Genomic DNA, 26,969 nt, shown 5'->3' on the forward strand with positions numbered 1-26,969 from the left:
AAGATGTAAATAAATACACAGCGAAAGAAATGATGCTGCCAGCCTGGGTCTCTGGTGCACAGAAACTGTCACGTCACATCACACCACCTCCTGCCCTCCTTCCTCAGGCAGAACTAGCTCAGCAAAGGCTGATGTGACTGGCAGGCTCTGCTCGGGGTGCCCTGCGCGGCGCATGTGGAGAACTCGGGTCACCTCTGGCTCCGTGGGCAGATTGAGAAGTCTCCTGTGGGCGCTGCAGAGCGTTGATGGAAATGGAAGCTCCTGCCAGTAGCAATCCCTGCAGACCCAAGCCTGGGACACAAGGTGCTGCTTCTGCTGATGTTAGCAGAAACCTGAGGAACTCAGTGCCTTTTAGGAAATGCTGAACATCTCACACAGTCAGACCCTGTATTTTTGGTTATTTTTTCAGTAAGCCTGTACTTGTTTTTTTTTCATCTCCTTCCAAACATACACAATGTACATTTTTGTGTTACACTTTTTTCCCCTAATAGGAGAGATCGACATGATTCTGGGTCTGTCGGCAAGCATGCAAGGCTGCCAGTAGCTTGCACAGGGTACTTGTTTAATGGAAGTGAGGTTGGTAACTGGTAGGTTGTTTGTAATAAAAGACTTTAGAAATTAAGAACAGGTTTAATTTACCTGATAGATATGCATATAACCTATTCTTTTCCAGTCTTCACTTTCCAGTTTTAAAGCAATATTCTGGTTTTGCACTAAAACCTGCAACCTCTGTGGTGCAAGTACAGTGCAGGGATTAGTGTCTGCCTAATCTATTAAATTCATACTTGGTGTTTTAAGTAATTACAAATTGCTGGCGTCAGTGTAAATGCTGGTCCATAGAAGTCAAAGAGATTTTCGCATCAGCATTTGAGGATGCACATAACTATTGATAACAGGACTTGCTAGTTACAGACAGGTACTTTGGGTGCCAACGCTGAAAAGTGCAGGTAATTAAATAAATGTATCTAGAAAGCTTCTCCCAGCAGCACATGCTGAATAACTGATTTGACAGCACATGATGAGCTAGAATTTCTGAAGTACTGTTGATCTGCTGTCTGAACTGGGAGCAAATTGTGATGCTTGTAATTTATTAGAGGAGGCATTAACTCTTTCTGTGTCTGAGTGTGACATTTGAATATCCAGGTATGCACTGAGCTTAGCCATTGTGGCCCATTTCTGTTAATTTCTAGTTGGGCAGTGTTGCCCCAGGTACATGTGGTTGTACACATGGCTGCTTCTCCTGTGATGTTCTTCTCCTTGTGACTTCCTAAAGACACAGAAATAACACACAAACCTTTTTCTCTTATTGAGAAAATCTGTCTGTGTAGAACTCAAGGACAGAAATAGAGATGTGAAGAACCAGGTGTCCATGCAAATAGGCTGACAGAGGGCACATAATTGCATTTTCAGTTCAGGGACAAAGTTACTGGTACTCTCGTACCTGGCTGGGCATTCCTGCTTGTGGTTTGCATGGCCCTTGTCCTTCACAGCAGCTGCATCTCTGAGCTGGTTGTTTCATTCAGATGGCAAATGAATCTGGTGTTCCCCCATTCTGCACATGGGCCACAAGGGAAGCCTTTGAAGTGGTTGAGAACACTGTTAGAAACTACATTTCTTCTGAAAATGCAGGAGGGAAGAGATGCTGGAGACCTTATAAGGAGGTAGCATGAGGAGCTGGGGTGCTCTTGTTAAGGATATAAGGGGAGGAATTGCTGACCTAGCAGCCTAAAAACTGTTTGCTTGGTTGCTTAAGCACAGGGCAAGCAGGGAAGAAGCCAGGAGAAAGTATATACTGTCCAGTGTTTATGTAGCCTTGCTCTCAGGTTTGCCACATCTTCATCCAGGCTCCCTTTTCCATGACCCACAGCCATCAGAGTTGGTTTATTGCCACAGGGGTCCAGAGGTGTCTACTGCTCTCGACTGCCATGTACAGCAGGAGGAACAAAAATAATCCCAGATATGTTTTATGGAACTGGGAAACTTAAATGTCTTGGACAACTGAGAAAATGAATCATAAATTCTGAATGATGACCCAACTGAGTGACCAAAACCTTTTGATGGGTACAGTTTATACCTCATCCAAGCATGCAAACGCAGCTTGCAGCAGTAAAAAGAAATGGCATTAATTTAGGTTATTGAGGAAGATGAGGAGTGGGAGGGGAGGCACCTAAGTCAGTGTGGAAGAAGCTGGCTATTGGGAAGCACTATGACCAGGTAAGGAGGCAAAAGTACAAAACAGCTTTCAGTGCTGTAGTGTTTGGTGGGTGTCTGCCTCACTGAGAAACGTATGAGTACACAGATATCTACTCTAGAAGAGAGAGATCTTTCTGAAGGTTTCTCTGTCAAATGTCCAAGATGTAGTTTGATACTGGGGCAAAAATAATCTAGGGCAGAGAAAGAAAATTTCATCTGGGAAGGAGGGGCTTGGGTTGGACATACCAGTGAGATGCAGGCAGCAGAACACCAATATTACACAGGGATTTTGCACAGAGAAGCCCAACACAACAGACATGAGAAGAGTGGGACATTTTGATTTGAAAAGTCAGCTGATCCATCAAGTGAAGAAACCAATCAAAGCTGGAATGCTTAGGCGAAAGTCCCAAGCTCAGAGGTCTGAGCCTGCCCAGGACCTCTCACCTGGTCCAACCCAAAGGCCATGACCAGAGATGTGTGTGGGCTCCCAGGAGCCCAGCAGAAGGACCTGTGTAGGCTGTACGTCAGCTGACTGGTGCGTATTCATACCTTGCAGTACAATTATTGAAATACACGTTAGCTCCTTGGCTTTCAATTACATTTTTATTATTGACAAGAAGTTCTGCTTTACAGAGTCATTAATATTTTCTTTGAGTCACTAGGGGTCATTGAAGTTAGCCCTCAACCTAGCTTCTTCCTCTCCCACCAAAGACATGTGTGGGACTTATAAAACATGCTCTGGAATGCCATATTGCTTAATTATCCTCTTAGCTCTAATGAAGTGCACCCTGACTAATGGTGCAGTCACAAACAACATGTTCCTATAATTTGGGCCATCACCAAGAACTTCTGTTTGTCACTAGACTCATCAAGGTATTGCTTCAGAAAGCTGAAGGGCACTGTTGCCTAATAAACATGTAGGCACCAAGAACGCAGCTGGAGGGGACCTGTGCTCTGACATGAGCTCTGTTTACAACGTGCCTCAAAGCTCTGGGGTGCAGGTGTCTGGCAGGAAGAGCTGGGTGTCCCCTGGGAGGCCAAATTCTTCCCTGTCCCATTGCTGCAGTCCCAGAAGATCCAGAGTATTTGCAGAGAAGCAGCACTGATTGCTGAAGTAACCAACAATTTTTTTTAAATTTTCGTTTTACCTTGTCAAGCACTGTTAAGGTGAGGCGAGCTGTATAATGGAGAGTGCTCTGCCTCTGTTTGAAATGGAAAGAAGAGCCACCTAATAAGCTGTCTTTTTTTTTTGCAAGGGTATTGTTGTTAGATGAATATGGGCCAGAGCTGGGGCTGGGGATCAAAATGCTGCTGTGCAGTTGTTTTGCAGATGTCAAGGGCTCCTGGGAGTCACCAGTCAAAATTCCTTGCTCTCCTGTGATGGCTTATCGACATGAGCTCTCTCATCCAGTGACTATCCCCTCTCAGGATATGGCTAAATTATATTTTCCAGGAAGGACTTATCCCGGCTCTCACAAAAACACTTCTGAGGCATGAGCTTTTGGCCTTCAGCCTGGATTGGGCTGCAGTACATGGGAGGTTATTTCCCAGGTGACTCCCAGGGAAAGATCCATGCTCTTCCCTTCCCCCACCTGTGTTCCTAAAGTCTTTCTTCACACCAAATTGAACTGAATACTCAGCTAATACTGAAGATACCATTTTTTTGTTTTTTTTTTTCTGAGTGAGGTAGACCTATCCCTTCCCCAATGTCGCCTATAAATGCGTTTCCTAGGTGCTGGCATTTCTTGTGGTTCTGAGCAAGTGTCATCATGGACCTGAGCTGGGCGTGGGAAAATTCATCTCCTCCTCTTACTGGTCTCCCACCTTTCTTCTGCAAAATCCGGGAATTATCGTGTGTCAAGGGTACAATTTCTATAGAAGCCCAGAGTTAAAAAATATATATATTGGCTGCAGTGAGAAGGTTCAAGAAGAGTTCAAATCCAGACCAAACATTTAAGCTGTTTCCTGCATTGGTAATGCACTGGGGGAAGAAAAGAAATCCTGTCTCTTTTAGGGGGGATTTGGATCTGTATCTGAAGTTTGCGAGCCTGGCCTTTCCCTATGTAACAGAGCTATTTGTCTTGTATCAAGAATGATGAATTATGTATAGTATGGGTGTTTATATGTATTTTCACCTCCAGCTAACGATACCTGCTTGAATTTGTTAGGACTATTTTAAAAAAGTGCTGAAGGGGGGAAAGGGCACTGAATGGCTGGGTATGTTGGTGAATATTTTAAATCTGAAAGTTCTCCCTAATGCAGCTTTGCTGGTCTTGAGTTCTCTTGAGAAGGAAAGGGCCTTTTCAGTCCAAAGCAGCTGGTCGGAGCTGACTGGGATCCCTCATGCTCTCGTCCCCCAGTCAATAGTGCCTGCAGCCCTAATGCGTTTCACTCCACCTCAGGGCCTGACCCCACTTGTCTGGTATCACAATTCGCCATCCAACCTTTCTCCCTGCTTCCCGTCTCTCTGGGTTCTCCCTGTCTGCTCCCAGTTGTTGTTTTATCCAGCTCACTTCACCGCAGGATTACTTAGAAGGTGATAATCTTGTGGGTAAGTTTAAGGAGACCAGCAGATCTGTGCAAAGCTCCTGGACTGTGCTGTAAGAAAGGTTTTCATTTTGGTGATGAAAGCTGGTGGTTTTATACAGCACTGTTCTCTTTGAAAAGAAGGTGATGGCTTGGCGTGTGGGGCTTATGTCTTGGACCTGCCAGCTGAATGATGATCAGGAGTTGTATTTACATGTAAATTAAAGTCTGTCCTCTGATAACATTCCAGTTGCTTCTGCCTCTGGACTTCTCATCTATTTACCATTTGTGTGCCCTGTGAGCACAGTGGGAGTGAGCTACGTGTTTACTGTCACAACCGTCACAACGCTGCTTTTAAATTGGGCTGTGTAAATTGGCTGGAGAGACTCGCTCTTGCTTTGGGAGTCTCCAAACGTGGTGGTTGGTGCCATTGTCGTCTGACTTGTGCGTTTTGGTTTCTCAGGCAACAGCATGGGGTTCAGATGAAGACACCAGGAGGTCCTGTCAAAGTAAAGGGAAAACAGAGGTAAGTTTTGCTTGCTGCAGTGATGCTATGGGTAAATTTATTTGCATCATGTGAAATCCACACAGGGAGCATCTGACACCAGCTTGAGCTTGTAAATTTGCAACAGTTTATCTACCACCACAAGTGTATAAGCACCACAGAGCAACCCATTCCAAAGGCCCCCCGTCCAAGTTATTAAACTTGCTCTGTGTGAAATTTAAAGGTGATTTCACTGCTGGAGAGGGCACAGTGTGTGACACATGAAGGAACACAGTGGTCACAAGCCAGGGACAGCATCTTGCAGTGGCGTCTAAGGCTGGGCAGGTTGGCTTAGTTTTGGTACTCAGAAGTGAGCCACTGGCATTCAGCCACGTGGGCGTTGATGCTTGTTTGCAGGTACAGATCATCTTTGTTCATCTTGAACATGAAAATTGTGTCTGCTGGCACACTGCAGTCTGTTCAGGTGGAATATCACAGAACTCCTTCAGAGGCAGGTGCAGTCTGCTGAAATGCAGCTCAAAGCAAGAATTGCTTGAACCAAGACATGCTGTCCCAGATGTCTGAAGTTCACAGACATTTCTGGTCCAAATACAGGTCCTTTCTGCCCTTTTTCTGGGATGATAAAACAAAGCTATCTGTCTAAGAGCAGGAAATATTTTGAATTTTCAAATGTGGTGTTGGGACTGTCTTCAGACCTTAACTGAGAGGATGTCCAATTGTCCTTAATACTACACTGCAAAGAGTTCCCAGTCTAAACCAACGGAGTTGGACAAAGGATAAGAGAGGATAAGCACAATCTTTGCTTAGACATGGACAGTCAAGCAGACAACGATTGTGGGGCTGGCCCAAAATGCTGGAATTCTGCTAAGTTCCAGTTCAGTGCTTTAAACAAAGGATTATATGATCTTCCATTGACCACATTCATTTTATACAACAAACTTTATTTAATTAACCTGTATATACACAAAAAAGCTAGCCTGAATTTTGCCAGATACACAACAATTTGCCTCATGTACCTGTGGAGAGCAGTAGTTTGGGTACCCTAGAACATCTGTTAGTTCTGTGTAGGATCTACTTTGTGCAGGAAAACACCAGGGAGGCAAATGGGCTGGGTTAGGTGAACACCCAATATAGCCAGCTGGTAGAAAAACCCAACAGAAGTTGGACAAAATTAAAAAGTTCCAGAACCCAGGGCATGAGGAATTTTTGAATTTGCAGTCTTTGTACTTTAACATATGTAAAGGAAGGATTTTGCTCTTTTCTTCTATTGTAAAGTTTGTGAGATTTAAATTGTATCCCATTGTTCATAAAGAGTTTGAATTTATAACCCAGAATTATTTTGTCAACCCTGAATAAAACCATGCATTCGACTGAACAAATTCTAGGATAATTTCCATTTATCTTTTTTTACTGTAATGCCAAAAGAAAGCGATGGTCTGAGTATCTTTGCTGCTGCCTCCTCACACTGTGAAAAGTTTGCCAGAAATTTCATGAGGATAATGTTCTGAACATCTGAGTTTGTGATCCAGAGCTTGAAACTCTTTGGTGGGCACAGTGGCCATGGGTGTGAAGTTCTGAGGAACTATAAGCAGATTGTTAGGCACTTCTTGATATGCAATTAATGTCAAACAGAGGTGTTGACTAGGAGTCTGACAAGAAGACATGAAGCTACAAACAAAGGCAGAAGGATTTTGCAGTAGCTAAATAAACTCAGATCTCCTGAGCCCATATCTACTCTAGCCTGTGTGTCCTCAGCTGAGTCCCTCTAAGGGTGAGTCTACACATTTGTTGCTTGTTACACTGCAGAGAAATGACTTAGCACTAGCTCCAAAAATACTGAATTTAGCCTTGCCAGCTGGGGAAGTGCTCTACTCCAGCTCAGAAGTCCAGCTCTGACCCAGCATCTCTGCCCTCGGCTGGGTAAATGCAGCGAGTGAGGGCAGCGCTACAGTGAATATTTCATATTTCTGATTCTGCTGGGCAATGGTGGTGCAAGAACCAGAGCTCTGCCTACCTCAGCTCTGCTTTGTCAAAACTTGACTACTGGCAGTTTTTTACCTATCACAGATGATTTGATTATAAATATGTTATGGATCGTCAGGCACTTAGATATGTGGTGATAGAAGTTAGAAATAAGGAGGAACTTTGGCTCTTATATTAAATCACAGTGTAGATTGTATAAGTTATATGACTGGTCCATTTTCCTTGCTGATTTAATGATGTATGTATTTTAGGGTGAGGTTTTCAAAGCCACCTAATGTATTAAAATGCCCTTTCCCCCTCTATTCTACACCTGTTGAGTACCTAAATCAGTTTATTCATGCTTCTTAGAAAATACCTTCTAAAATTCTTAGAGCTTTACCATAAGGAAAATAAAAAGTGCAAGAATAAAAGCCACAAAATGCATATCACAGAAGTATAGTTATTACGGTGTGGTGGCTGTTCCACATTTGAGTACCTATTGGCCAGAGAAAAGGGAGATGAGGAATCTGGGTCCCAGATTTGGGATTAGAAGGTACCATTGGGTCATTTCTTCTGAGACTCTGTGTAGCTCTGGCCACAAATTTCACCTGCTTATTCCTGAATTGAGCTCAAGAATTTGTGTTTCTATCTGCTGCATCTTTTTGAGGAAGGCAAAAAGTTTTGAACTGAAGGCCTGAAGCAAATGGGCTGACTGTGCTCTGCTGCCGTGTTCTAATGGCAGATCTTCTTCCCTGTTAACAACATGTACTTTATTTCCTCTTTGGATCGGGCTTTGGTTTTGAGTGGCTGGGTCTCATTTTGCCCTTCTCTGCTAGATTAAAGAGCCCTTTAGTTACCAATATTTATTTTTTACAAAGGCACTTTATATGTTCTTGTCAAATCAGTACTTAGGCTTTTTGATAAAGCAAAAAGCTGAGTTCTCCAAACCTCCTTCTCCAAGTCATTTTTCTGTTGCCCTTGAATATTCTTTGTGTCTGTTTTTTGCATGCTCCAATTTTTCACCTGTATTCCCTTGTCGATCTCTCTAATGCCTGAGTGTGATTAAAATGGTCTTCCCCATCTTATTCACCCTCTTCTGTTCATTTACCTGGCAGTTTTGTAAGCTCTTCTGTCATGGAGATCATGCAGAATTGTGTAGCCACTGTGACCGCTAAATCCTTTTCACAGTTGCCAGTCTTATGATGTAATCTCCCAATCTTTACATAGAGCCCTTTTGTTCCTTGCTCTTTAATGCATAATATCTTACAAAAACGTATTTTGTTTGTTGGGTCCAGCTCATGAGCCTAGAGTATATCACTATACATAGATATATATACACAGCCGGTGTTGGCCTCACCGGTAATTACTGTTTTCCTAATATTTGGGTTATCCACAAATGATCATTAAGAAAAATGTTGATACTGTGCTATTACCATCCCATCTGGGATCCTTCTAGAGTAGCAATTTTGTGAATGATTTCACTCTAGGGACATTTTCAGTCCAGTGATTTATCAGATTTTAATCCATTAATGTACATGTTCTTGAACCTGATTTAAAATTACCTCTCCACAATATGTCATAGGGTATTAAAACAAACACCTTAGAAAAGTCTCTTTCATTTATGTCGTATTTATCAACCAAAACCTGTGGTTTCCTGAAAGAATTTTATATGCTTTATTTGCCATATCTCTGGAGATCCACATGGGCTTCCTCTAGTAATCAGTCTTATTTTTGCAGCATTTTAAAATATATCCTGGTCAGCACCTTACAACTGACCCCAGAATACTTCTGCATTACTGGCAGACAATGCGGAGAACAAAGTCAGTGTTATGCTGACTTTCTTTCTGTCTTGCAAATTATATCACCCAGAGGTTGTAGTTAAAATGAATGATGGATATGGCAGAAGAGGAAGAGGTGTATTTAATTTCATTAGGAGTTGCTCAGCTTCTAGTCTGTAGTTGGTTTGTCTCTGCATAACGTTCCACATCCACCACATCTAAGGAATTTTGCCTGGCCGGGAAAGTTGTGGCTTTCTAAACAAGAGTCTTTTTCTTGTCTAAGCACAGAATTATTTGTTAACTTTCCAAAAGCAGCACAATGTCATTTCAAAAAGTGAAAGGGAACCATTTCGTGAAAACGGCAGCAATCCAGCTCTCACATGCTGTCCTAAGAGCTTTGTGTAGCCAGGAGAAAGGTGATGCACTAATAACACTTCTGGAGGAAGAAAGGATCAAGAGAAACGTCTGAGAGGCAGTTGTCCCACCATATAATTTCATCCTTTTCTAGTATGATGTCTGATACTGGGGGGATCTTATGATTGACACAAGGTTACAGGGAAATCCTAGCCCAAGGGTAGCGCCCACCTAAATGGGTTTGGAGCTAATGGGGAAATCTGCTGTTTCAGGCCTGCAAGTGGCCCCGAGTCACACAGAAGATGTGCCCTCTGGTTATCTCGTGGAGCTGTGAATCTTCACTCCACTTACGAATAATAGGCATCTAGTTAGGACAGACACCATATAAATCCCCAGGCAAACAGAAATAACTGGAAGGTGGTCAGATTTCGCCCCACCCCCCCCCCACCCCGCTCCTTTGTAACTGCTTCTGGAGATCTGAACCTAGTACTTCTGCTAAGTTATCAATGTGGAATCAGCCCCCAAATTTGATTTGAAGTCCATTAAAGAAAGCTTGGCTGGAAAAATCATTAGCAATTCTCTTCACTATCTGTTGCACTCAAAGGAGAAAGACAGCTTGGTCAGGGTAGTCATTGAAACTGATTAATATAATTGTTTGTCCAAATAAATAAATATAGATATCTGAAAATATGTTAATAACAGTGCTAGAGAAACGTTAGGTCTTGATTTCTTTTTAATAAATTGGGATGAACTGCAACAGATAAATCAAATGTTTGTTGCACTCTACAGTGTCAGTGAAGGGGTAACATGGAGTTCTGCTGGCTGATCTCTGAACTGCAGGTTGTGCTCCAGGGATTTGAGGACAACAGACCATCTGAAACAGCTATTTTTTTTCATACAGCATGTAACTCTTTTTAATTTATGATAAAAATGTATCAGTATGTGGTGAAATAATGTTAGCCTGGGAAAAAAAATGAAGGAGATCTCTGAAAACAGGGCATGAGTGGTTTATACAAAGTAAAAGGGCAATTAAAGTAGTGCTTACATATGGTTATGTTTTCAAAGAAAAATATATCTGTACGATGAGATTAAGGGCTTATAACATTTCAGAACTCCAGTATTCAGAGATGACAGATGAAACGGCTGAAGATGCACCTCCAGCTGGCTTAGTCACAGCATCCTCAAAATGTCTTTTTGAATTTTACCTCAAACCAAAGCCAGCAGGAGTTCAACCTCTTCATTTGCTGATCTGTCCACATGAATGAAGAGAAGAACAGGGCACCACTCTTGGTTCTCAGGTTTGAAATGTGCTGACATCTGTATGAGCTAGAAGGAGACTTGGTTCTGTCTACAGTTGTGGACATTACAGCACTCACAGACTTGTTTAAATCTGAATGTTGCAAAAAGTGCAACAAATGAGGACAGGCTCAACCTGTGAGGGGTAGGAGGGAGCAAGAGGCGTCGAAGAAGTTCATTCTCTTAGGGACTGTGAGACCCTGTGCCCTGTAGGGTTTAGCATTAGAAGTTACATACTCTTCCTTTCTAGGAAAACAAGGGCCATTAGACTGGAGAAAAGTGGTATCTGCTTAATTTAAGGCCTTATCTCAAAAAAAGGGACAAGTACCAGGTAATTTTGAGGAAGAAGCAAGAACCCAAAGTGGGTAACATGCAATTAATAGGAAAATTGGAGACATGCTTAATGCTCTGGCTGTGAGCCACAGGTTTTTATCAGCTCTGGCATATATTTAATAATAATCCTAACTAATATAACTGGGTTATTCTCATTAACCATATAAATATCCAGTCTTCCCCCTTTATTTAAATCCTTAATCTCTTGATCCAAATAATATCTTCTGGTGATGAGATCTGCAGACTGATCATACCCAGGTTTAACTGTCTGCTTCATAATGTGAGAGCAGGATCCAAATATTGTCTCGTCTGGACAGAGCTGCGTTCAAGCTTGCCAGATTTTCCAGCTATATTAAAGCCTGTCTGAAGTTTGCCTCCTGCACACCTAGACTTTTCCAGCCACATGGAAGAAACTGCATTAAATAGCTCCTATTTTCTTAAGGGTTTGTGAGATCAGCTTACTAACTGGTTGTCTCAGCTCTGAATTGTTGCAGAGAGCAACATGTTGAATGACTTTTCAGAGCAAATCCAGACTGGTTTAAAGAACACAGAGAGAAGGTTGTTCTTGCTAGTTATTTTGAGAATAGGGTACAAAGGGGATTAAATGTAAATCTCCCCGACAGTGTCTTGAGAAAAATCCCACAATCGGGAGCATTTGAGTGGTTCGGTTTCTTCTTTGCTTTTGCTGGAGGTTTTCATAGACTGAAATGACTGGTAGTGGGTACAGAAATAAGAAATGCCAGATGAGCACAGGACTCCTCTTTAGGCCAGGCAAGCTAGAGAGGTGGGCTCTGGTTGTTAGATCTTTGTTGCTGTCCTTCAGGATCTCCTCTGACTCAGTGTGTCACCACGGCAAATCGTTTAGCACCTGTGTTTTCTGATGTCCCCAGCTGAGGAAACAGGGCAGGTAATGCACATCTGTTGCAGAACATTACTTAAAGCTGTATAAACTGCTTGGAGACCAGTGGATGAAAGTACGCATTATCATTGCTGTTCCTCCAGGAGCACGGAATGCTGTTACCCCATCAGTGAGGCAGGTCCGGGGAAAAGGCCTGCTCAGCTAATTCATAGAGATAGCTATGGCTGGATGTGGCCCATGCCTGGAGGCATCGTTATCTAAGCAGAGTGGAAAACATCCACTGGTCACCCCAACTTCTGCCTCTTACAGCCAATGAAATAATTAGTGGGCTTTGGTGCATCCAGATTAAATATTCTGGTGCAGGTTTAGACAGCAGAAGATATGTTTGTTCAGTATGGTTTCTCCTCTGTTTCAATAAAAAACTTCTGCTTTGGACTGAATGAGTACAGATAAAACCATGCTTAATTAGGCTAAAATAACACAATATTTTACCAGCTTCCAGCATCCTTACCAAGCCAGGCTACTGAGCCTTGGAGTGAAGTGTGCAACAAACGCATCAGTGACAGTAGACTCCAGAAGACCATCCAGCAGATGACCTCGCACAGAAATTCTTTTTCATGTACTATCTTCTCAGCTGGGAGGATTTTTATAGAAATGGATGTTTGTTAATCTGTAATATAGCTCTGTACAATTAGAATTAGTAATATAACTCTGTGAATTAGGATTTTAGATTTCTACAGGACAGAATTTTAGATAGGAATATATTGAAGTACCAAGGCAGGAGAGAGTCCAGCCACACAAATAGGATTAGGTGGCTTAGGTCAGAAGCTATGTTCAGACTCTGCACGAAGCAGAGGAAGGTGGAATGTGGAGGGGGAGCACATGGGTACTCTCTTATTGTGTGCTTTCTGGGTTAGATGCCAAATCAATCATATTCTAAAGGCAAAACCATTTTGGGAGAGGAGCCCATACCTTTTCTTTATAGCATCCTCTCGAGTTTCTAGCACTTTGCAGTTAAACATATAGTGGTCCTAATACTATGTGGGATTTAATCACTGTGCTCTACAGAAAGAGGAATTATTTAACCTGCTCATGCAATGCAGACATCTCTAGGGCAGGGAAGCTAACAGGGCTTACAGCAGCAGGTGAAAATGGTGGGAGAGGGCAGAGAGGCTGGCAAGACCTTTGTCTTGTTAAAGGAAGCAATGAGAACTCTTTTCCCAACACAGAGCAGGTGGGAAGGTGCTTCTTAAGGTCCTGTTTGATAGACCAATGCCCACATGTCACCATGACTGATCCGCTTCTGAAATATGAAGTGCTGAATTGACCCAGCTATGAATTCAAGCTCTCATTTTTGGGTGCCAGGCATTACGTATCTGATCCCAGGTACCGCTGTGGAGGCTCCCAAGGGGCAGCAGCTGCCCTATGGCACTCTGCCTGGGCTGGGCGACGGCTCTTAGGCTGCCTCTGGAGTGCAGCCCTGGTGATCTTCTCCATGCAAAAGCAAGCCTCATGTGTCATACCCACGCAGTCGCTTGTCTGTGGCTAATGCTCAAGGGGTTTTCCTAAATGCCATCCTTCAACAAGATGATTTCCATACAGCAAATGAAAGGAGATAACATGTAATCCAGCTAAGCAAGCCTTTTCCTTTCCAGATGAGAGGGAGTGTTTTTAAACTGCTGAATCTTACAAATGAAGTCTTCAGGGAAATGATCAGCAGCGTGGAGTGCTGTGGGACAGGGGAGCTCGCAGAGTGATTGCTCCTTACAGAAGGAGAAGTGGTGTCTGCAACTGTAGGCTCAGCTTAGTGGCAAATTATGATCTATTGGAGGGAGGAAAGCAAAGCAGCCAGGATAACCCAGCTGAAGTTGTTATTTTTTAACAAGTTACCTTTTCTGTTTGCGATAGAATGTAACAGACTTTCTGTGCTTGAACCCCTGTGGGTGCCAGCCGTTAGCCGCGGCTCATGCCCTCCCCTCTGAGGTGGCCCCAGAGCCCAGGGCAGGCAGCCTGTGCCAGGCTTGCAGGGCTTTTCTCATCGGGGCAGCTGGGATGAAGCTTGGGGCAGGCGGCTCTCCAGCCTCTTGCACTGCCTGTGTGACCGCACGTGAGTGTCGTACCTCCCGTTCCCTGGGTGGCACGTTAGTCCCTGCTTTATGTGAGCTCTGCCTCCCCCGTGGTTGAAGTCCCCAAAGATGCTCAGTCAGCCTGATCTGCAGCCCACGGGTCTCTGGGTATGAGTCTGCAGCAAAAAAGAAAGACTGTGGCCCTCCCTAGCAACACAAAGGAGATTTTCTGGAAAAAAAAAGCCTCAAGTGCAGGCTTGTGCTGCCTCCTGGGACAACGGGAGCCCCACAGATTTTGGGGAGTGGCATGTGGAGGGAGTTGTCTGTTTGTACCAGCAAATGGTCTGGTAGTTAACAAGAGGGCATTTACTATTTCTCACTGGCCTGTCCTGAAAGAGAAACTCCTTCTACCGTGGAAAATCCTGAGCACACAGTCCTTATGGGAGGCAAGAAGTAACAACCTTTTCAAGTGGGAGATTCTCCTGACCAGCCTGGTCTGTTAAAGAGAAGTTCCTGCTGTTTTCATGCTGGCAATGGTGTGAATTATACTGCAGACAAACCCGCTGTCCTTCAATGGAGTTTGTGTAATGTTTTCTAAGCTGCTGCATTGCTGGGAAAAATAGGTCAGAAGTGTCATCATGAAAAGAAGGAGAATTCTTCCTCCAGTCTAAGCACAGCACAGGAAGAGGCACTTGTGTAGCTGATACAGAGTCAGCTTGATGGATACCATCCTGTCCAGGGATGTGCAGGGCTATGATTAGAGAAATAACCAGCAAACTGGGCTTGCTCACTTAGACCGTGGGCTCCCTAGAGCTGTGCACTGCTTGCTGCAACAAACCTCAGTCTGAGTTAGAGCTAAGGAAGGTCTATTCCAGCTGCAATACAGGTAACTTTTTAAATGTAATAATAACCTCACTGTCTTCTTTTTTAAAAATCTTTGTCTCTGTCTTATGTCTCTATAGGAAGAGTGCCAGAACTATGTCCGAGTGCTGATTGTTTATGGCAAGAAGGTTTTTACCTGTGGTACCAATGCCTTTTCACCAGTGTGTTCCAGCCGACAGGTCTGTTTTGCCTCTTTTGCGGTGATGGAGAGGGCTGGATACGTGCTCTGGGGAAGGCCATTCATTTGGCAGGACACCATGGCTGCAGAGAATATGTTCCAAATATAGCTGAACTGAAATGGTTTTGGTTTTCTTCTTTGGGTCCCTTTGGTCTACTTTGGGGCAGTGGGTCTACCTGCAGGTGGGGAACAAAAAACCTGTGTTATGGGTGAGCTGGATCTGGACGAAGTGCTACTTGTGTAAACCTTAGACATGCTGCTGGAAATGCAAAATATAGACAGGCTTAGCTGTGAGCACCTCCTGAGCTGAATACTTAAATTGTTTCCTTAAACTAAATGGCAAAACTCCCTTTGGCTTCAAGGGACACAGGAGCAGGTCCAGAGCAGTGTTTATTTTTATATTTTTTAATGCCAGTATATATTCAGGAGGTGTCTGTGGAAGATTAGAAACCTGTGCTGGCAGCAAGAGCATCTGATTATAGCGAGTGGGTTGGGACCTACAGGCTTTGTTGGCAGGGGAATTATCTTACAAAGCAATAGGATCAGCGAGGCTCAGACACAACTTATGTTGGCAAATGGTGGATGTAAAGATAAAGTTGTAGTCTTTGCTGACATTACTTTCTTATAGCTGCCTGTTTTTTCTAAATCAAGGTTTTGCTCATGGGTACTTGTGGGCAAACTGAATTCTCTGTACCAGTAAAAAAGCCAGATGCTGTTTAAATTATCTCCTCTCTCCTTTTAAATACAGGTAGGAAATCTTAGCAAAATCATTGACAGAATTAATGGGGTGGCTCGGTGCCCGTACGACCCTCGGCATAACTCGACAGCTGTGATTACATCACGAGGAGAACTCTATGCTGCAACTGTAATTGATTTCTCTGGACGGGATCCTGCTATTTACCGCAGCCTTGGAAATGTTCCCCCACTTAGGACAGCACAATACAACTCCAAATGGCTCAATGGTAAAGTCATGTGGGTCATATCTGAACAAGAGGTGTATGAAAGTCAACTTGGTGGGCTTGTAAATCTTTCCCTCTGTTTTCATGTTGGGATCCAGAGTTACGATGGGGAAGGGCTCCCTGAGCAATAATCAATCAGCTTAGAAGACATTTAAAAATAACCTGCACATGTTTCAGAGAAGTTGATTTAGAAATGGAAAGTGGGTCTTACAGGCTACTTAACATATATATGGGTCTTGTGAGGTGACCAAATACAACCTTCTAACAAGAAAACCACTCGAAGATTTGAGGATCAAAACAAACTGAAAGCATAATTCTGTTGACCCAGTTCTGCACAGTGTTAAGCACCCTGCACTTCTGCTGACTCAGCTGAAGACAGTTCGTTTCAGTGCAAGATCAGTCCGAAAATGAGAAATTTTACAGCGAGTTATGTTGGATGTAAACCCATGCTGTTGTGGATTTATAGTTATTTAAAGCAACTATTGCCCCAATGTGATAATACCCTACATCAAGCAAGCTATAGGATTGCAACCAGTGATTTCTGCACTGAGTTCACACGTTCTGACCGTGGCAAAGCACGTCTTCTCTGAGCAGACTGTAGTGATGGAGACCCCAGTATTCCACTCTCCCTCTCTCCTTTGACTCAGGTAAGTTTACAAGATATTCAAAATCTTTCCATTGGATTTCACAACTTTTCGGTCAAAAATAAGAGCAGTGGGACTGTGGACTCTCTGGAGCTTAATGAAATCGAACTAGACTTTTCCAGACATACCAAAGTCAGTATGGAGACGCGGAGTTGTGGAAAAAGGATGTTGCCAGGCAAGACTGTCAAATGGGACCAAGAAGCAGCATAACCCATATACACTCACTAGAAATATGCGCCTCTTGTTTGTGGCCAAATGAAGAATTCAGAAAGAAGTCACATTGGGACAGGGGAGTTAAGGAAAGACAAAGAGAAACTGAGTTTCTGTTCTGTGACTGGAAAAGCTAACATGCCTCTTGGATTTTTAACCTTCTGCAGTGCTGGTGACATTGGAGTAATTTCATCCTATTCTGGCCACTTTTCACCAAGAAACAGAGAAGATGAAGATGATTCAGAGAAGAGCCATGGAGTGATTTGAAGCTTGGAAAGCCTACCTCACAGTGAGAGACTTAAGGAGCTCAATTTATTTATCTTTCTGAAAAGGAGATAAAAGGTGTTTTGTTCATGATATGGAAGTACTTATATCAGGAGAAGATTTCAAGCAGGATAAAGTTCTTTAATCTAGCAGACAAGTCATGACAAGAGCCTGTGATTGGAAGCTGAAACCAGATAGTGTCAAATGGAAAAAGAAGTGCAGGTTGCAGCTGGGGCAGTCTTAAGTGATTTGAACGAGTCACTGAGGAAAGTGGCATCCACTAAGATCAGATCTCCTTCTGAAGATGTGGTCTAATTCACCTGTTAGTGGTAGAGTTACAGGGTGAAATTCTCTAGTTCATGTTAGACAGAAGGTCAAATTGGTGATCACAACAGTCCTTTTAAGATTCACCGTTCGAAGGAGAAAGTTTGATGGGAGATGCTTTGCAGTGCCCTTCCCTCTGCACCATCATCTGCCTCCCAAACCTGCAGCAGCATCAGCCTTCCTGTCCCCCCGCCACGACTCTGTTCTCATTTCCCTCCTGGACTGCAGTCTTAAAGGAATTCTGTACTTTCCTTTTTTTTTTTTTCTTTTCTTCCTTTGAGCATTACTCAGGAATGAACATTGTAAAAACACCCTATAAAAACAACTGCACTTTTTTTGTTTAGTCAAATATTATTCGTTGGCCAATCTTTTCCCCTGTCAAAGAAACTGTTGGGATAAAAGACTGTACACTTTGAAGCTTTGTTAAATACCCAATTAAAATATTCACTACAAACCAATTTCAGGTTCTTTTCAATTCTTGTGAAAATAATAACAATAATTCTAGGCAAAAAAGAATTAAGAAGAGCTTTCTTCAATACTGTCGGTCTGTGGCATGGTTTTGTTTTACGAACATAAGATAATCTTTTGTGCCTAGAAACTGGAAAGACTTAATGATAAAAGCCAGATGTGATTGCGCTGGGAGAGTAGGTTGAATGTTTCGATGCAGCAGTCTGGGGAATCGAGCGGATGCGCACAGCATATTTAACACACCATAATGTGCACTTCAGAAGTAAATAGGTGAAGGAATCCAATGGGAAGGCTATATGTTGTAAAATTAGTATAGGTACATAGTCATGCATATGGAAAGTGTTGAACTGTGCTTCCACTGAAGTCAGTAGCAGCTTTGCCAATAAAGTGGGGAAACAATGGGGTCTTTCCAACATCTGAAAAACTGAACTTGAGCTGTATCCTGCATATCATTAGTATCATCTGCTGTTTTTATGTCATCTGCTGACTCCAAACTCCCTCTTCAAATGTTTGTTTTTTCAGAGCCTAACTTTATTGCTGCCTATGACATCGGCTTGTTCACCTACTTCTTTTTCCGTGAGAATGCAGTAGAACATGACTGTGGGAAAACAGTGTATTCTCGCGTGGCAAGGGTTTGCAAAAATGATATCGGAGGGAGATTTTTGCTGGAGGACACGTGGACAACATTCATGAAGGCCAGGCTGAACTGCTCCCGTGCTGGTGAAATCCCTTTCTATTATAATGAATTGCAAAGCACCTTCTACCTTCCTGAGCAAGATCTGATCTATGGTGTCTTCACTACTAACGTGTGAGTTGCACTGGTTTTACTGTCCTTCTTCTATTCCCAGCAGTCTGAGACTACATATCCTGATTTCTTAAACAATCTGAGCAATCATTTTGTAATGATTCTTTGGTTAATGTGAAGGAATAGATTGGTCTGTGTTATCCATTGTGGCAATATAGCCTTTAGGACAATGTTTTTAATCCATGGTTCATAGACTCTTGGAGTCCATGACAGGTGACTGTGCAGTTCTAGAGTAACTTAATTTGTTATAAATCTGGGCTGTGACAGACTTCTGATGTTTTGTAGTGGCAATGCTACTTGTGTAGTTCAGAGAACTAGTCTAAAAATGACTCAACAGAAAAAGGTAATTAATTTTCAGCCAGGTTAACTGACACAATTGTGTGAACATTGGGACTGGCCCAGGAGATAGACAGATACATATGCTTGGGAGAGAAGGACTGGAACAAGGAGAATGAGACAGATGGGATCCCAACAGCCTAGACTGAAATGAACAGAAATTGCTGTAGAACAGCGCTTTATAGAAGCCACGTCAGGTGGGCTGCACAGCACTTGACATTTCCAAGGGGGACTGCACCTCCACTGCAAGCTATTTCAGGTCCACAAATCAAAAGCAGCGTTGGAACTCCAAGGGGAAGGCATGATTTCTGAAACTTCATAATCACCTCTTGGCTTGATATTGAAAAAACTTGTATTGGAATGATTTAATGTAGCTGTGAAAACAGAAAGGGGAAGAGGAGTTAATTAAAAAATATATTAAAATACTCATAATGTATACTTTTAAGTCAGGAAAGCTCAAATAACTTTCTCCCTGAAGCCCAAGGCTAGGATGATAAGTTTCGAGCTATAACCAGTCTGTGTGGTATTGAGTTTCAATAATACATGTTCTCCAAGGGGGTGTTATCCTCATGTGTAAACTAGAGAAGGAAAGTCTGAGTTAGTTACTCCACACGACGAACACTCAAAGTGCCTTTCTCATGCTGAGTAGCCAACTTCCTTGGGGGTTTTGTGCGCCATGAAGTCCTGTGCAATATGAATAAAGGTCTTGACCCAAGAAGCCTACAGCAAACCAAAGAAGTGAAGGCCCACTGAAGTACAGGCATTCCTATTTTATTATAATGTGTTACTTGGTGGTGTGACAGAGCTTGAACTTCAGCCCTTGAACTCACACAGAATCAGCCCCAACTTCTTGAGCTAACGCACTGTTGGATGTTTGCCTGTGTAGAACCCAAATGTTATTCCCACTCTGTAAATACCAAGAAGTAGGTAAGGGTTTGGCCACCCTCATCCATCTCCTGTGTCTTGTTTCTACACCAGCATTGCCAACATCAGCCAAAACTAAGCAAGTGGAGAAGCAACTAGAAAAAATAGACGTGACTGAGTATTGTACCTTGACTGTGGGTTTTGGGGAAAATCTGTCCTGGGATTGAAATGAGCATGAGTTGTTCTCTAAAAACTTTTAAAGGATGTTAGCCAAACTTTCTGAATGTTAGAAAGAAACTTGGCTGCTGCTCTTCTGCTTTGGGCATTGGAGATGACAATTCTTTTCTTTTAAATCAGAGAAGACTTCTGTGTCCATAGTAACAGTGTTTTATTTATCCATTTGTCCATTTATCCAGCCAAGAACAGAAGTTGGAAATGGGAAAATTATTAATAACTGTATCGTATTTATCAAATTGATATAGCTTTTGGAATATAAGGTGGGAGACATAAGCTACCGGAGTTGGGAGAGTTCTTGTCTGCTATTTCTGTTTCCCAGATATAACGTGAGACATGACGAGTGCTACCCATCTCCTCTGTGTTACACTTAATTTACTCTTTATAGGTGATGGGTGTATGTATCTTTGGAGGACAATATAATATGTAACATTTGTGTAATTGAAGAAATGAGTTATTGATAATAGCTGAAGTTAGATCGAGTAACGCTTTGGGTCTACAACATTATGTTCTTTTGAGAGTTCAAAGAGAAAATGTTCCAATTTGTCATCTGACTAGGGAAATAATGGTAATTATTCTTTTAACTTCCACTGGGGCTTATATCATGCTGCATGAGCTCTGCATGCCAAAGAGGGTTGATATATGCTCCAGTCTGAGTTTCTTTATAATGGAATACTGACGCACCACAAAACTCTGATTTTTTTGTTTAAAGGTATTTTTATTTTGGAAGGATCATTTAGGGTCATCTTATAACAAAGAGGTATTAGTGGTTGTGGTAACACCCACGTATAAATTTATTGCTTCATCTTATGTTGTATCCAGCTGAATCAGTGGGAGAGCTTTTTAGCGAAGCTACTGATGAAATATTTAAGAAGTTTTTATTTTTTTTTAATTTTATTTTTTTCTTTCTGAGAGGTAATAGAGATAAAGTTAAAACCTCCTTGAACTTAACCTATTCTCTAAACCACCCAGTTACCCACAGGAAGTAGGAGGCAGGAACAGAAGAGGTTGCGCTTAACACCAGGACCATGCGTGGCCCAGCTGTGCAAGCTGATGTCGCTGGCTTGATACTGGGATCCAACTTTTCATAGGGAGGGATGGGAAATATGCCAGGCCATAGATGGAAAGAAAAATGGGCCACAGATTTAATGGAAAACCTCTTTCCTTTCTGCTCTCTAGCAAAGGGAAAAGGCTAAACTATGGAGTACTTAGCAGGGTCCTAAAAAGATCTTATTAAAAAAAAATTTGTTTTGTTAGTCTAGTGGGGTTTTATTCTTTCTTTTCCTTTTTCATTTTATTTCTCATTCTCATTCTCTTTTTTTTTTTTTTTTTTTTTTTCTGTGTGTGCCTCAAGGCATTTACTTGTCATCCATCATTAGCTTTGTCTTAAGAGCCGCCGTCTGTGAGCATGCACTGCATCAGCGGTGTTCAGACAAAAGTGGAGAAAGGTTCGCCTGGCGTTGCTTTGACATGTTCGAAGTGAGCTACTCCATCACTGCAGGGGTGGAAGGGGCAGGGGCAGGCGCGGAGAATGGGAAGACAAAGCAAGAAGTTCATCCCAGTGTTGTGTTGCTCAGAAGAAATATGCTGTGAAAGAATCTGTTCTGCTTTCCAGCCTGGGATTGTATAGCAAGGCTTTTTTTTTTTTGGTGCAAGAGAGTTTAATTATTGGTTTAGTAAAATAAAAAAAAGTGTTCTTTTCAGAGAATTCAAATTGCTTTAATTAGCAGGAAGATACATACAGCGGCGCTTGTGTTATTTAAAAGGCACCATAACGAGTCAGTCTCTTGTGCTAACCCTATTTTTAGTTTTATTCTGATTTATTTTTCTCTAAATGTTGTTTTTTTCCTCTTAAAAAAAAAAATAATTAAAAATATGGGGGGAAGGAGATTGCTGGGAGCAGGTTTGAATTCCAGGTTGCCACTTAGCAAAGGCCCATCTTTGGGCTGGCTCCCCTGAGGTGCCATCAACATCTGGGAAGGGCCCTCCAACTCTCTTGAGGCAAAAGGAGCTGAAACTGCTTAGAACCTTGCAGAAATAGGTCCTCCATGACTGAAATGGGATAGTGAAGTTTGAATGATCTGTGTGCAAGTCTGGCTAGGCAGCAGAGCATCCTTAAAACTAATTCCTGTCCAAAGAGTCCTTCCTAAAGCGACATTTCCCTGGTCATGCCTCCCCTGGCTGGTGGGTGCAGCTGAACAGGCTGCCCCAGGCAGATGCTGTTCCCCCCTGGGAACACAAAGAAGTGAACTGTGGTCATTGAAAACAGAGGCCTTCATGTATCAGCAAGACCTTTTTGTGTGCTGAGCTGCTCTAACAACCAGTTTGCACTGTCACCCTCTCCCTTCTCCTGCATGCACATGTGTATTTATACTTACATATGCAAACATTAGGGGATATATTTTATACCTGAAGATTTCAGGAGCCTGTAGAAACAGAATTTCACCTTGAGAAACACCAAGAGATTAAAAATTAGGTTGTTTGTAATCAATAAAGATAGATGGCTTGTTAAAAAAAATAAAAATAAAGCCAGACACAAATAATCCATGCAAATTAAACTGTATTCACCTTTCTTGTCAGAACTGCTTCCGTGGCCCTTAAATCACAGACATTTTAAAACCAAGCTTAAAATTAATTCTCAAAATCAGCATGCAAGTCATCTGCATTTTACAATTTATTTATTTTTTCTCCTTGTGAGGTAGGTATCACTGTACCTCTACCTAACATTTTACCTGTTTTTTGTTTGATGTCTGTTATGTTGAAAATGTCCATGTTCTAATGATTAAATTGATTCTTTCTTCTCCTCTTTTCCAGAAACAGCATAGCTGCCTCAGCAGTGTGTGCCTTCAATCTGAGTGCCATTACTCAGGCATTTAATGGCCCTTTCCGTTACCAAGAAAACCCAAGATCAGCCTGGCTGCCAACGTTAAACCCCATCCCTAATTTCCAGGTAATACTTCTGTCCTTCAGTTTACTCCATTCCCTTTTACCTTCTGTCACTCCACTGGGCTGATTTGTGTGGAACTAATTTTTACGGGTAGATCTACAGTGCAGATAAATTGTATTTTTCCACATTTATGAGTAGTTCAGCCCGTGGAACTCCTTTCCGCTTCTTATTGAGACCATGGGATTTTTGGCAGAAATTTTATATTTTTACAGATAAAAAGAGTGTTCACAGTTTTAATAACAGTGAAGAACTTAAAATATCTGTGGCCTGGAGGTGTTCTTCTAGGTTAAAATGTTGGAGGAAATTTTTCGTCAGGATACATCACTGAAATCCCCCCACTGGAAAATCTTGGAAACAAGTGTCTGACAGAATCAATACTGGCTATGGTAGGAACTGTGTTGGACTCTGACACAGTAGAGGAAATCCACTCTTCTGGCTCTTGTATCTCTGTTATGCTCATCACTGACATGTGAGCTCTGAGAATGTGATCCTCACAAAGGGGCACAGAGGTACATCCCCACCAAAACTGGGAAGGACTGAAAGCTGAAGCTGGACAAAGTCAACCCAGAATGGAGAAAACCTACATTTTTAAACAAGACATGTAATTAACCACTGATGCTGTATAAGCATGTGATGTATCTTCTGTCACTTGATAGGGCCCCTAAGGCTGCCAGTGTTTCAGTGCAAGTGTCCTTCCAAGACACAGTGTCTCAGCCAGAAGTTATGGACACGTTGCAGCAGGAACTAGACACATAAGGACGGTCACAGTGGTTCCTTTTCATGTCATCTCAAAAATTTTTTTTTTTTTTTTTTTTTTTTTTTAATGAAAGAGTGGGTTTGGGGCATTATGAGTTAAGACCAATTTGAAAATTATAGAACAACTTGAGCCACTTTATGCCCAGATTCGGTCAGTGCAGGGTATGCATGTGACAGCCCCAGCAGACCTTTCTTCCTGAGCCCATTTTACAGCTCAGTCCCTTCCCACTTGGAGAATCCTAAGGTGGATGGACTTCTCTCCCTGTCCTCACTTCCCCATCCTTTCAGCCTGATTGTGTGAATCTGGCCCTCCTTTATTATGGCAAAGGTGCTGAGGCTGCCAGCAAATGCCATCTGCCTTCAGCCTGGTAATGTCAGGGACCTTCCAAAAAGGACTCTGCAGTCACCTGAAATCACAGCAAGAGCAGATGGGAGGCAGGTCCATGCTGCAGGCAGGGACCTGCTTGGGTTGGGTTCCTGCTGAGGAACCCGAATTCTTCCCTTGAATTCTCTCATGGCACCCGAGTAAGGGCTTCTGCCTGTACAAGGTGAGACAGGTTTGGGCTCTTGATCACCCCCTTAGCTTGTTGTACTCTAAACCAAGAAACGAAGCTTCACTGAAGACGTAGCCGTGCCAAACATGGCCAGGCTTTCTTTTTCTCTCTCTCACCCTCTTTTTTTTTTTTTTTTTTTTTTTACTTTAAAAGGAATATTAAGGTTACCTGAGAATCAAGGACTTTCCGTGCCTTGCTGGGCTAACCCAGGAGGAATAGAAAAGGACTTTGGAAAGCATTTCCATGTAGTGAAAAGTATCAGATAAAACGTGGAGTGCAAAGACTGAAGCAGCAAGATGAAAGGAAAGGGTCAGAGGAAAATAAGGAAAGGAAAAGGAGGTATGTGGCAGACAAAAGGAAGATTGCAATAAGAGATTAAGATGTTTTTCAAGTACAGGAGGTACAAGGGGTCAGTGAAGGGCCTTTAGGAGATGACAAGGGTAATTTAGTGACAGAAGAGGCAGATATTGCAAAAAAATTAAATTAATTTTTTTGCCTCATTGTTCACAAAGGAAGATGCGGGAAGGTTGCCAGATTTCTTTTTTTTCTTGCAGAGAGGAAGGAAAAATACTGAAGGATACAGAGGATCAGGGCAGCGCAGATAATCAGGAAATTAGAGAAAACAAAATAAAACCAAACCAGGGGGATGCTGTGTCAGCATATGGGCTGCCAGTAGACCAAAAGGATTATCTGTGACTTGATGAGAACAGAAAACAAAACCAACAATGACATTTCTGCCTCTGGGACTCCTACTTCAGTGATGGTCTAGAAATGGAAGTGAACGGGGAGAAGAGCATCTGAAGGAAGACAGTAGTGTAAACCAGGAGGAGTATAGGAGACAGAAGGAAGAGATCTAGAAACTCTTTAGAAGTTGGGGTGAGACAGTGATCAAATAATAAAGACCATTACAATAGAAAAAGCATTAAAACCCACCTGAGGGCACATTAAAAAAATCACTGAAGTTTCCTTAGTCTTGCTACACAGGAAGATGCTAAAGTTGATAAAAACTGGCCATGTTCATAGGTGGTGGGAATTAGTATCACCCTCTTCACCTAGTTCATACAAACTCCAGAATATTGTAGGGCATAATACACCAGCTGTTAGGATCCATATTGATCATGTAAATGTGAACTAAATTCCTGACAACTCATTTTAACACAGTGTAAGAGAAACTCTGCAAGGTGCACCTTGGGAAGGCAGCCACACTGCAAAGGATTGCCTTGATGCATAGCAAGAGTGTACACATGGGACATTTGTACACTGTAGCTGTAGTGCTGTACATCAACATCCTAATTCACAATATGCTAACTTCTCTTCCAAGGAAAGCCCGAACACCTGGGCCCAAAATGCAGGAAAAGAAATTTGTGATTTTTTTCTACTGAAATCAGTCAGATGTGAGCATCTCTTAGTGAGGTCATCTGTCTGAACGTCCGTAAGGTCTTTGACATAGTCACGCACAACATCCTTCTCTCTAAATTGGAAAGATATGGTTTTGATGGATGGGCATTCAAGACCTGTCTGGACGCCTTCCTGTGTAACCTTATCTAGGTGTTCCTGCTCCGTCAGGGGGATTGGACTGGATGATCTTTCGAGGTCCCTTCCAATCCCTAACATTCTGTGATTCTGTGACTGCTCAGTGGATGAGGAAGTGGTTGTATGGTTGCATTTAAAGTGTACTGGCCAACAGCTCAATGTCCAGATGCTGATCGGTAACAAGTGGTGTCCCTCAGGGGTCCGTATTGGGACCAGTACTGTTCAATACTTTCATCAATGACATAGCCAGTAGGATCAAGTGCACCCTCTGTAAGTCTGCAGATGACACCTAGCTGGCACGCCTGAGGGATGGGGTGCCATCCAGAGGGACCTGGACAAGCTGGAGAAGTAAGCCCATGTGAACCTCGTGAGGTTCAATGAGGCCAAGTGCAAGGTCTTCCATCTGGGTCAGGGCAATCCCTGGTATCAATACAGGCTGGGAGATGAAGGAACGGAGAGCAACCCTGACGAGGACTTGGGGGTACTGGTGGATGAAAGACTGGACATGAGCCAGCAGTGTGTGCTTGCAGCCCAGAAAGTTCTCTTCTTCCCTGCTCTTTTGGTGCTGGAGGGCGAATTGACGTCGGTTGATCTGCCATTCACTGTGAGGACAGAAGAGCTGCGTGTGGGGAGAGAGGAGGTAGTGACTAACTTGCCTTGGTTAAGATGAAGCTGAGTGGTCTGTACAAAGGGAAGCAGAAAAGCAGTGTGGTGAGTTGAGTTCTTCAATGCAAAATCAACCAGTTTTTTTAACTTGTAGGAATTGTCTGTTGTACAGACTGGGATGTCAGGTAGAGTCTGAAGATGGTTTGAAAAGCTTCAAGGATTACCACAAGAACTCTTTTTCCACTGCTAGCTTTACATCTTTCTACAGCTAGCTTTAATTCTTTCTTTTCCTCCTTGGTTTGTTAATGCCTTTTGCCCTTCTGGTGTGCTGGCTCCAGGGTACCACAAGGGAATGAAACACAACATCAGTGGTCAGTGGATGAGCTGGGAGAAACATTTATAAAGAGTGGGCTACAGGCCAAAGCTAGGCTGGGTGTCTGATCCTGTGACCCTCACACAGACCCACTCCCACAGAAAATCAACAGAATGTGGGTTTCCAGAAGAATTTCAGGGTTCGGCCTGCTGGAGGGGGG

The 26,969-nt window shown here is 42.7% G+C and overlaps 1 protein-coding gene across 10 annotated transcripts in view; it reads left to right on the forward strand.

Moving 5' to 3' along the window:
• Positions 1-26,969, forward strand: part of SEMA5B (semaphorin 5B) — a 269,944-nt gene that overhangs the window by 185,645 nt on the left and 57,330 nt on the right. For all 10 annotated transcript variants that reach the window (XM_065070521.1, XM_065070522.1, XM_065070523.1 and 7 more), the window contains 5 exons: positions 5,183-5,245; positions 14,835-14,933; positions 15,681-15,894; positions 18,324-18,609; positions 22,855-22,990. In XM_065070521.1, the coding sequence (XP_064926593.1) occupies positions 5,183-5,245; positions 14,835-14,933; positions 15,681-15,894; positions 18,324-18,609; positions 22,855-22,990 (798 nt within the window). The remainder of the gene's footprint in view (positions 1-5,182; positions 5,246-14,834; positions 14,934-15,680; positions 15,895-18,323; positions 18,610-22,854; positions 22,991-26,969) is intronic.

This window comes from Columba livia, chromosome 7, assembly GCF_036013475.1.
Source record: "Columba livia isolate bColLiv1 breed racing homer chromosome 7, bColLiv1.pat.W.v2, whole genome shotgun sequence".
NCBI lineage: Eukaryota > Metazoa > Chordata > Aves > Columbiformes > Columbidae > Columba > Columba livia.